General features: G+C 37.8%; 1 protein-coding gene across 3 annotated transcripts in view; it reads right to left on the bottom strand.

Annotated features, from left to right (window-relative positions):
• The window catches only part of LOC307170186 (verrucotoxin subunit beta-like), a 157,011-nt gene that overhangs the window by 122,836 nt on the left and 21,335 nt on the right, over positions 1–12,840 (bottom strand). Inside the window, exon 1 of one of the 3 annotated variants that reach the window (XM_079891235.1) lies at positions 3,921–4,245. The exons of 1 other annotated variant lie outside the window; for it this stretch is intronic. In XM_079891235.1, coding sequence (XP_079747361.1) covers positions 3,921–3,990 — 70 coding nt within the window. In that variant the 5' untranslated portion in view covers positions 3,991–4,245. Of the gene's footprint in view, positions 1–3,920; positions 4,246–12,840 lie in introns of those variants that run through there. One more of the 3 variants, XM_079891236.1, reaches the window with a different exon arrangement.

Raw genomic sequence — 12,840 nt, 5'->3', positions numbered from 1 at the left:
GGCCAAAAACCTAGGAGTACTTTGCAAAAGTAGGTTTTGCAAGGTTGAGCCAAAAATTCCAACAATATAAAACAATTGAGCCAACGCCTAACGGTTTAGGAGTTATGAGCCATTTCATACTTTTGACCGGTGTAGCGGTGTAGATGTTGTCAGGCTGTTCGGGGCGCGCCTTTGGTGACGTTGTAGGCAGTGTGAGTACTACCAGCCCTCAAAGTTTCAAGTCTCTACAACTTATGGTTTGGTCTGCCTGATCAGTTTCAGATGGAAAATGCTGCATCATGGGAAAATTAACAATAGGGTTTCAGCGCTACACGCTTGAACCCCTAATAAAAAAGGGCCTAAAAAAGGCCTGTTAAAAAAAAAAAAAACTATAGGGTTATAGCACTTGACGCTTGAGCTGCTGGTTACACAATCTTTATAAAGCCTTTTAACATGTACCTCTGAGAGGAAAAAGGTTGCTTTTTGCATTTTCAGCTCATTCATCATGGAAATGTGGTGTTTTTTTGGTTTTTCTTTTCATTTTAAACTGTAATACCTCTACTGATGGCCCGATCTCCATAAAAGTTTGCACGCTTAGAATAAAATGGCGCACATGCTCAGCTAATTTGGTGAAGTTCTGCACAGAGCAGACCATTTTTTAGTCATTTAAATTTAATTTTGGAGAATCAAGGGAAAAAAAAAAAATCAAGGGAAAATTAACAAAAGGGTTTCAGTGCTAAATTCCTAAAATGTAAAGAAAAAAAAAAAGCTTCCCATAAATAGAGTACAATTTGAATGTCACGGTGTGGTGCAGGCAGAAGAGGGAGACTCAAAAGAAAAAACTTTTACTAACAATATAATACAAACAGGTACTGACAGGCAGAAGGTTCACACACACTTAGTAGGACGGAGATCGGACAAAGACTGAACAGAATGGAACTAAATACAAACACTGATGAACACTGATTAACAGAACACAGGTGACATAGATGATGATGATGATGATGATGATGATGATGATGATGAACAGGTGATACAAATGAACTAAATGACAGTAACTATGGATACGAAGGAGTGGTGGGAAAAGAACAAAGGAAGACATGTAACTACTGAAAATGTTGTTGCCTCATGAATGCTGTGAATGTCACTACTTCCGTCTATCTTTTTGTCATTAGATACACACTCAAAGTGAATAACATCACCATAACTTCCTTCCTCTGTAATCTCCCAATCACTTTCCAATCAGTAACAACAAGCTACAACCCAATTTTCCTCAAAAAGAGTTTATAATTTAAACTGGTCTCTATGAGCAGGCGGCAGAGAGAAAAGTCTGAAGGGACCGTCTGCCTGAGCTCACAACAGGTTTAGCAAAAGAACGCAAACATCTTTGCTAGAGAACACAGAAGTTTTGCAAGGGAACGCAAACTATTTTTATAAAAATATTTTTTTTCTCCCATCCCAAATTGTTTCCACCACCATGTCCATTTAGGGGCTTCAATCATACAATATAAAGAGAATAAAAAGCATAAAGCACATTCACCCTTTCTCACAAGTATACAACACTATTGCTCCAAAAACAAACTCTGTTGAGACTAAAATCATCATTTGGTGTGACCAGGGGCGTAGCACCAAATTCTGGGCCCTGTATTCTCTCAATGTCAGTGGGCCCCCTACACATGCCATTGTACGATGCGGGTTAGCAAAATGAAAATTCAATTATTTATTTTTTATTATTTGAATATAAACAAGACAGTGTTTAAATCTATAATCAAATCAGATAGTAATGACTGGTTCTTTCATTCACCACCTGAATTGATGCATTTGGCCTACTTGTGCTCAAATACCTTTAAACCTTAGGCTACATCGGGTTCGTTTGTGTGCTAACATTTTGATCCATGATACTGATGAAAGTTTTAAATTAAAAACATTTATTTTTGAACAGGAGAACACGAGACAACTGTACCCTCAGAAACCAATCAAATAAGCTAAGCCTGCCATAATGAAAAAAAAAAAAAGTCAACTATAAAGGAATAACCTTTCAGTTTTGTAAATTCCCATTAATTCCCTTATATTCCTGTTAACTCCCATGGAAATTTTCCAACTTTGAAAATTCCCAGAATTTTGCAACCCTATTCATTGGCTTTGATAACATCATGAATTTATTGAGCATTGACTATAGCTTTTAAGCACAGCACTGTTTGTTTCTGAAACTGGTTAATGTTGGCAACCTGACGTTAGGCCTGGCCCATAATTTACTTACAGCAACAAGCAGCCTGGTTGACAAACTAAGCTAAAGATTTAACATTAGCATACATTAGCAGCAGCTGTCTGGAGTTGACTACGTTAACTTTAATTGGATGTGTAGGTGCATAACAAGCAAACTCAGTTCACCTTTTGGAAAGAAAGCAGTCATCAGCTGCTTCCCCTCATTCTGCCTCCTTTCTTTTTCCTGCCTGTCTTTCTTTTTTTTTGAAAGCCCGATTTGCGCTTTTTTTTGCGCAGCATGATCAGGCTCCCAGGTTCTAGACCGCTCTATGCTGCGTTCCAGTCCACTTTTAGACACGCACTTGCGAACTTCCCTAAGCACTTCCCCTTGGGGGAATCCCTGCCGCCATTTTGAAGTGCGTTCCACTTCGTGAAGTGGACGAGGGAAGTTTATATGGACAGACCCTCGTTCCCTCGATTTTGACCGAGGGAGCGAGTCTGCTTCAAATGTACACTTCAGGCACCTATATGTCCCACAATGCAGTACGATTGTGACGTCACCACATATCTCGTCTAATCACCACCACACAGACAACTCTGATGATATATTAATTATATATATTTTTTATTTAAAACAACCCAAACACACCTATAAACATTTGGATGCTGCATTAAACAAATTATTAAAGGGAAAAAAATGTAAATAATAAATCAACTCCACAGCTGATTCTAAGTGATCAAGGGCTTAGGACGTTCCAGTTCAGCCCATTGCAGTTTCCGCCAGTAGTGGGCACTCGCAATGACGTACATCCGAGTGAACGAGAGAAGGGAAGTTAGCGAGTGAAGGGCATGACAATTTTGGACTGGAACGCAGCACAAGACTCACTGCGTTACTTGTTTCTTCTTCTTCTTCTTCTTCTTCTTTTATTGGCGGTTGGCATACCAATTTGTTGCATTACCGCCACCAACTGTTTGGGGTGTGGAGCTTCAATGCAGATTTCTACTAACACGTAATAATAATTAAAAAAAAAAAAAAAAAAAAAAAAAAAATTATATATTCTTGATTATTCTTAAATTCGATCAAATAGCTCTGTTTTGCGTTACTTGTTTGCCGCCGGCTGCCGTCTATGAGGGGGGGGGGTCCAGAGTGTCTGGCACTGAGTTCATTCTCTCAGTTGGTGTTATTAATATATTTTGAAATGAATAACGACATCAATTGGAGGGCCCAATTAATTCGAATTAGGCTACAAAAAAAAAAAAAAAAAAAAATTATGGGATTTCAAAGGGCCCTCTCCCTAGACGGGGCCCTGGGTAGTCAGGTCCACTTTTCCCCCCACTACCACGCCCATGGGTGTGACCCCTGGGTGACTGCATTTTTTCTCTGCAGAAATCAAACAAGTTTACTCTGCATTGTAACATTGATTTAATAACCAAATGATGTGGTCATTGGTGATGTGGAATTGACCATTTTCCCATTTTTTCACCATCGTATAACTCTTTCGCAACTGGTTCTGTGTTTTCATATTTAATATCTGCTATACGACATTCTGAGAAGCACAAAAAAATGTTACACAAAGACATTTTGTACATTAAATGCTGAAGCACATGCAAAACTAGGCAACACTTTCTAAATCTACAGTTTGGGAAGTGCATATAATATAACATTTATATTCAAGTCAATAAAATCTAAATTAAAAAGACATTCAAATAAATAACAACAACAAAAAATCACTTGCCTTGACATCGAACACAATTGAAGGAAAACAACCAAAAGACGAAGCCGAGGAGTTTTACTGGAACTCTCATTTTGATCTCAATTCACAAGTATCTTTGTTGGTCTGTCGCTGATACTCTTGTCTGCTTGGGGATCAACAAGTTAATCATTTATCAAAGTCAAAGAGAGGTTTTTCTTACACCGGACCACTCTGTGCACAAGCAATGTTTCATATAAGTGAGAAAAAAAAAAGAAGAAAAAATCTTATCTGATGCAGCAATTCTTATTTGCCATTTAAACACACCAAAAGAAACATTACTTTAGAGAAGTCAAAATCCTTGAGTCATAGTTGTTCAACACATGAACATGAAGCAAAGGTTCCAACATGCCATTTTCACCTCTGAACTCTTTAATTCTGTTAATGTTTTTCATGTTCTTTGTGAATCAAATCATGAAGTACATTATGTGGTGAATGAATCTGTCCCATAAAGCATAATGAGTGAGATCGAAGAAGATTCACAACAATTTTGTAGAAGAGTTTGAGCCTTAAAGTATTCGACTGACTGTGCTTAAACTGTTGTTGTCTCTTATGACCTAGATGATCCTCATTATCTCACATAAAAAAAAGAGTTGGAAATGTAAAGGCTGGATGTCATTTACTGGATCTTACTTTTTATGTAAACACTGAATTGTTAAACTCAAAGGTCTTTAACTTTGTTTGCAAATGGTTGTCATGTGATTCTTGGCAAACAATTAATTATGTTCAAAATGAACACAAAAAATGAATACAAATGTATTTTTTCCCCCAATAAATATAGACAAAAAGAGTTCTTGTGACTGTGAAATGCTGACTGCGAAATGTCAAATTAAATATTATAAGAAGTTTATAAGTTAAGTTCTGAGGTTTGTGATTTTGCAACCCTGTTATCAGAATTTGAGATGTGTAAATACTAAAAACCCTGAATTGAATAGATTATTTTATAGCAATAAGCATAACATAAACGTCAAAATTAATCAACAAAATTCACAAGATAAATAAAGCTTGGTTTGTAGTAACTGATAAACCTATTTTTATTTTTGTAGGGAATACTGTTTATTTGTTCAAATATCCTGCGTAGTTGAAGGGTTAGCTCACTGAATGCAGTGTAAAACAATGTAATTTTCATTAAAAAACTTTAAAGTGATAATTAAAAATATTGTGCATAATTTTATTAAGAAAAGTGTTGTATACAAAAATATTGTGAACATTTCACTAAGAGATACATTTTTCCAAATTTGTGAAGGAAAATTTTAACTTAAATTGAGGAACCGATTAAGCTGATAAAATTAAGGAAAAAAATGCTACCTATTTATTTTAAGAGAATTTGATCAATTATGCGGATTTAGAGACACCATTGTTAGTTCCCAGGATGCTTTGCACATGGCTGGAAATGGAGAGTACATGTTGAAATGAAGTGTTATTTTATGTGTTTTTGAGCAAAGGGAAACATCTGTTAATGTTTAATGTTCAGTTGATTAAAAGAGTTTTTTTGTCTATTATGTTGAAGTTTTGATCAGAAGATTGTGCAGAAGAGTAGGGCTTATGTTTAGGTTGTGAATAACTGCATGTATTGATAATCTGAAGCATGTTGCTTTGTTCATTGAGCAATAACTTTGCTATAATGCTAGTGCAGGAACAAGTTTGTTTCTGTGCTGAGCAGCATACAGTCGTTATACAATATAAGTCAAAGACAAATATAAACAGGTTATTTCCATTCACTATTCACAAAAAAACAAACATATTATAGACTAAATAATTTTGGGGATTTTACATAATTTATTCAGATTCCATGAATGAAATCAAGCCTTAACTACTCAAAAATATCATGTGAAATGTTGTTACCAAAAGGAAATAACAATAACATTTTAATTTATTTTTTACAGCGCTGTGGTGTTTGTAAAATAAAATGGAGAAAATAGAATGCGATTATTTGTCTTGTTCCTGTTAATTTTCCTATTCCAAATAATGTCACAATTTTTACCCTTTTTTCTCCGCTCAAAATAATGGATGACTGATAAATATCTGCTTTAAGAATTCAATGATCAATTGCACCACCAAGTGGTCCTTCTGTAAAGTTAAAATTTATGATTGCATTTATTATTTTAAAATATACACCATGATTTTAATGTATATTGACTGCGACAGACAAAAAGATTGTCAGCAGTTTCATCAGAATATTAACCAACCAATCTCTGAACCCGTGGTTAATATGTAAAAGGTTATGAATAGAAGGGAGCACTAGTCATAATTATTTCCCCCACACTGTCAAATGCACTTTGTAATGTCACATATATTAAAGAGAAGTGTTACTTGTGTTATGTGCTTACGAATTTAATGTCTTAAACTGCTGATCTATACCTTGCTAATAAATAGTGTTTCACTATAGTTTGGTATATTTATATCCGCTGCAGAGCTGATAGTTACGGCCGGTTCAAATGAACCCTGAACTAAATATCAGTAACCAGACAGTTTCTGGTCTCATTGACTTTCATAGTATATTTTTTTCCCAACGCTATCTCACGAACAATTTGTACGAATTTGTACGAATGATAAAAAGTTGGCTAATTCGTACTAATTCGTACGACCTCACTCGTACGAATTTGTACGATTTGTCTAAACCCACGTGATGGGTAGGTTTAGGGGCGGGGTCAGGGGTAGGTCATTCGTATGAATTCATACGAATTGGCCAATTCATAAAATATGTACGATTTTGCAAAAATCGTACTAATTCGTACGAGTCAGGTCGTATGAATTCGTACGAATAAGCCACCTCGTAGAATTTGTACGTTTTCCCGTGAGATCGGGCTCTTTTTTTTCTGCTATGGAAGTCAATGAGACCAGAAACTGTCTGTTACTGACATTCTTCTAAATATCTTCCTTTCTGTTCAGCAGAAGAAATAAATTCAAACAGGTTTGAAACAACATGAGGGTGAGTATATGATGGCAGAATTTTCATTTTAAAGTGGAGTATCTCTTTAAGGCCTGGAAATGCAAACTTTTGAAAACGGATTTCAACGTGCAAGTTTTGGAAAATGATATGGTTATCGTCTCAGTGTAAACTACAAAAATGTGAATTTGTGAAAACGGTGATGTCATTTGCAATTGCACATGCGTATTAGATGTTCAGTTTATAGGCACATAGTTTTTCGTTACAATCTGACATCGTCAACTACTGGCCTGGCACGATTTTGAATCGCTTTCTTGGATCAGTGTGAATGGGGATCGTTTTGAAAAAACGCATGCACATGACGTCACCACTTTCACAAATTTGTGTTTTTGTAGTTTACACCAAGACAATAACAATATAATTTTCAAAAACGTGCACACTGAAACCCGTTTTCAAAAGTTTGCCAGTTGTCGTGTACATGAACAGCCAAAACGAATAAAAAGTTTTCAGTGTAAACGACCCCTATGAACTAAACAAGACATGAACGTGACAGCTGTATCATTGTATGTGTGATATATATATATATATATATATATATATATATATATATATATATATATATATATATATATATATTGTATCATGTATACATTTTTTTGATGCACCCATAATCCACATTTGGGATTGGATCATCATAGATAGTTGGGTTTTCTGGGTAAATAAATGTGAATGCAAGATTTTATGGGGACTCACTTTTGCAGACAAATGTTCCGTTCCATTTTCCATTTTGACACATCAAAGCTCCTCCTGAAGTTTCATTGTACGGTTTATTGCACATATATCTCAGTATCTCAAAGTTGCTGAACACAGTTTTCTTATCTGACAGTTTCACAAATCGCAAGTTCCTTGTTGGTTGGTGTAGAACATTGATTATGTTCTTAGTTATATCTGAATCGCAATTGTACTTTTGGGGAATCCGTAGATAGGACGCGGAACACTAGTTGGTCTAAAACTACATGTGATTGACATCCAGTTCTCCAGTAAAGAATCAACGTTATACAAAACCAAGTTGTGTGTGTGACCATCATTCAACATGGTGTCAGAAGACGGTTCGTGGAAAAGAGAACGCCTTTGAGTTTGAAGTAAGTCAAGTTTCATCGAAAAGACTTGATAAAAGAAGTTTTACATACCTCATCAGAAATGGCAGAAGGCTTCCGAAGACCCGAACCGCTAGTGTTTGATGGCAACATTAGTGAGAACTGGCGCGTATTCGAGCAAGAATACGATATATTTATAGCAGCTGCTCACTCAGACAAAGATGCTAAGACGCAGGCATTTATTCTCCTTAATTTGGCCGGCTCAGAAGCCATCGAGCGGGAGCGCGCGTTTGTGTATGCTCCAGCCGTGTATACGGGAGAAGGAGAGCAACGACGGATGATCGCGGAGGCTGAAACCAGAGAGAAACCAGAATGTATAAAACGGAAATTCCGTGAGTTATGCAACCCACAAACAAATATAACTATGGAACGCCATAAGTTTAATATGAGAAACCAAAAATCTGGTGAAACCATAGAAGCATATGTGAGTGATTTAAGGAACAAAGCAAAGACGTGCAGATTCGGTGATCTAACGGATGAACTCATAAGAGACAGACTCGTGTGCGGCGTGACCAATGATGGTATGAGAAAAATTCTATTGAGAGACAGTGAGTTAACACTAGCCAAAGCGATAGAATTGTGTCAAATCCACGAGCTGACTGATCTGCACACAAAGACTCTTGCAGCGCCTAAAAGCAACACTAACGTGGACAGTGTGTACCACAAGACAAAGACTAAAATGACACAAGGATTTAAACAAAGATCCAACTCCGATCGCACAGGCTCTCAGATAATATTGAATTGTAATAGGTGTGGAGGCAAGCATGAAGCAAAAAAGGAAAAATGCTCAGCATATGGTCAGCAGTGCCACAAATGCAAAAAATGGAATCATTTCAAAAAGTGCTGTAAAACTACACCAAAGCACACGCCGAATAGATGGAGAAGAGCCGTAGACCAGCTCAATCCTAAAGAAACTTCCACAGATAGCGCAGATGAATCCTACTATGTGGATGGAGTGTCACTTGAAAAGGCTGCTGTACAAACAGTGGAAAAGAACACCCCTCAAAAGACTGAACTAATTTGCACTGTGTACATCAATGGACATTCAGTTGATCTCAAAGTAGACACAGGGGCCAAATGTAATGTCATTTCTGAGGCTTTGTTCAAGAAAATAAAAAATGGGGAGGATTTAAGCTCATCAAAGAAGACCAAGCTCATAGCCTATGGAGGTGAGGTGATACCCACAGCAGGCTTTGCTACTTTCACCTGCCACACAGCAGAAAAGGCATATAACCTCTCGTTCTACGTGATAAAAAGAAACGTGCAACCATTGATAGGACTGCCAGACTGTTTACAAATGAAACTAGTCTCTTTCAACAAAGAAATTCATCATGTGACAACAGATGAAGTTTCAAGCTTTGCAAGCAAAATTCATTCTGAATATTCAGACCTTTTCAAGGACGAGATTGGTAAGCTTCCAGTAACGTATTCAATGAGACTGAACCCAGCAGTGCACCCAGTTGTAAAACCTGCACGCAAAATTCCAGCAGCCATGCAGCACAGGGTCGAAGCAGAGTTACGAAGAATGGTCAATATGGGTGTTCTTACCCCAGTCTCGGAGCCCACTGAATGGGTATCATCATTAGTGGCAACCCACAAAAAGAATTCTGAGGAGATAAGACTATGCATTGACCCAAAAGACCTTAATAAGGCCCTCCTTCGTCCACACCACCCCATGCGCACTGTAGAAGACGTTGCATCTAAAATGCCGAATTCCTCTGTCTTTTCCGTCTTGGATGCGAAAAGCTCTTTTTGGCAAATTTCTCTTGATGAAAAATCATCAATGTTGACAACGTTCAACTCCCCATTTGGGAGATACCGATTCCTACGCATGCCATTTGGAATCAGCACAGCGAGTGAGGTGTTCCAAAGGACAATGGAGCAAATATTCGCTGGTTATCCATGTGCTATTATAGTGGACGACATCCTTGTGGGAGGAAAGGATGTGGAAGAACATGACGAGAATCTTAAAAAAGTGCTGGATCGTGCACAAAAGGTCAACCTCAGACTTAACCCTCTCAAATGTAAGTTTCGGCTGTCAGAAGTATGCTATGTAGGACATGTGTTCACAAGCGAAGGACTGAAACCAGACCCCTCAAAGATCAAAGCCATCACAGAGATGGAAGTCCCAGAAAATGTCACAGCTCTACAACGCTTCCTAGGGATGGTTAACTATCTTGGAAAATTCATTCCAGGTTTCAGTGACCTCTCAGCACCTTTACGAGAGATGACTCACAAAGATACTGAATGGTGCTGGCTTAAACAACATCAAGATGCATTCAACAAGCTGAAAGAGGTCATCACAAGCCCACCAACGCTGAGATATTATAACGTCCAAAAACCTGTTACACTGACGTGTGACGCTTCACAGTACGGACTTGGTGCGGCATGCCTTCAACAAAATGCTCCCATAGCATATGCTTCACGAACCCTGACACAAACCGAGAGACAATATGCTCAAATTGAGAAAGAGCTCCTTGCAGTGGTGTTTGCATGTGGTAAGTTTCACGACTACATATATGGGAAGAAAGTCCACATTGAAACAGACCATCAACCATTAGTGACGATACTCAACAAGCCACTGCACATGGCTCCAGCACGATTACAACGCATGATGTTGAGGCTCCAGAAGTATGACTTCGTGATAAGCTATAAAAGAGGAAAAGAAATGTTTCTGGCCGACACTCTTTCACGTGCCCCCATGAAAAACACAGAAGTGTTAAGCAGTGAGAAGGCTGACTTTGAAGTAATGTCTGTTGAGCACATTTCGCTATCAAGGCTCACCGAGTTGGAAGAGCACACAGCCAAAGATCCAACATTGCAACAGCTTTCTAGGACAATACAACAGGGCTGGCCAGACAGACAAACAAAACTTTCACTTGAACTCCACCAGTATTACCCATACCGAGATGAGCTGATAACGAAGGATGGGGTCGTGATGAAAGGCCCAAAAGCTGTGATCCCCAAGTCACTGCAAAAAGAATACATCACCATTCTTCATAGAGGGCATCCTGGAGTTGAATCAACAAAACGCAGAGCACGAGGTGTAGTGTTTTGGCCTTCAATGAACAAGGACATTGAGAAGGAATGTGGTTCATGCTCTGTCTGCAATGGTATGAAACAGCACCAACAAAAGGAACCACTGAAGCTACATGATACTCCAGAACTTCCCTGGTCAATTGTTGCAACTGATCTATTTGAATGGAATGGCCAACATTATCTTGTTCTGGTGGACTCATATTCAAGTTGGTTTGAGATAGATCTTCTTCGCAGTCTGACATCAACCGCTGTGATTACAAAATTAAAGAGACACTTTTCAGTACATGGCTGTCCCCAAAAAGTGATCACAGACAACGGAACACAATTTTCCAGTCAACAATTTAAGAATTTCGCAAGTTCCTGGGATTTCGTTCATGTAACAAGCAGCCCAGAATATCCGCAATCCAATGGATTAGCTGAACGAGCAGTGCGAAGCGCAAAAGAGTTGATGGAAAAATCAAAGCGAGACGGAACAGATGTCTTCCTCGACATACTCAATTTGAGAAACATACCTCGGGATGGAATTCTCGGATCACCAGCAGAAAGACTTCTGTCAAGTCAAACACGGACGACGCTCCCAATTGACAGAAAGTTACTAGTCCCTTCCACCAAAAGCCATGTCATGGTCAGAAAACGACTTGCACACAAGCGTCATCAACAGAAGCTGTATTATGACAAAAGCAGCAAGCCACTCCGTCCTCTTTCCAAAGGTGAAGTAGTCAGGTTACAAACACCTCAAGGGTACAATAAAGTGGGAATCATCAAAGACATCTGCAAGGAACCAAGATCGTATATGGTGGAATCAGAGGGGAGGGATTATAGAAGGAATCGTAGACACATCTTACCAGTCCCTGAAACTTTGCCACAACAAAATGATGAATACAACCCAGCAGAACATCCAAAAGTTTGTACACCAGGAAAAGATCAAAGTTTCTTCTCCGATCACATAAGTGCACAAGTGACTGACTCTGAATTAAAACCGGAGGCCACTGCACCTACCAAAGAATCTGAAAAAAAACTTTATGTGACTCGATCAGGCAGAATCTCAAAACCAAATCCAAAGTATATCTAGTGACCTGCTTAGAGATGTTTAAGCATTGGAGAGACTGTTAAAGCATAAGAAGTAAAATGTTCTGAGTTTCATTGTTCATAAAATGTGACACTTTAAGTGCCAGTAGCATATTGGTTATACATGCCTTGATTTTGAGTTAATATGGATAATTTGTTGTCATAAGATAATGAGAGATTACTAAAGAAAGGGGATGTAGAACATTGATTATGTTCTTAGTTATATCTGAATCGCAATTGTACTTTTGGGGAATCCGTAGATAGGACGCGGAACACTAGTTGGTCTAAAACTACATGTGATTGACATCCAGTTCTCCAGTAAAGAATCAACGTTATACAAAACCAAGTTGTGTGTGTGACCATCATTCAACAGTTGGGAACACTCAACTGTTCCTAGAGGAACAATTTAATGCAAAATATTATATGAAAAATACTATTAATTAGTTATAAGATTTCAAATGTCGATGGTCATGTTCAGATGGTAGTAAATTAACACATTTGATTACTACTTAGATTCTGATTTATAGAAATGTTTCTAAATATAAACACAAAAGAATACATTTGTACCTCCACATTGTGAATATGGATTATTGAATTTTTAAAAATGAAAACGTGTTTGAAATGTTTTGAATTGAAATAATCACAGCTTAAATATTTGAAATATAATGAATTTCAGCACATAAAAATGCAAGCCCTAAAAATACAATGCATTAAAATGCAAGCATGGTTAATGCAATGCATATTTTTTACA

The sequence above is a fragment of the Squalius cephalus genome, assembly GCF_949319135.1.
Source record: "Squalius cephalus genome assembly, chromosome: 13".
In the NCBI taxonomy this organism is placed as follows: Eukaryota; Metazoa; Chordata; class Actinopteri; order Cypriniformes; family Leuciscidae; genus Squalius; species Squalius cephalus.
The sequence above is the reverse complement of the archived record's forward strand: the minus strand, read 5'-3'. Positions and strand labels throughout refer to the sequence as shown.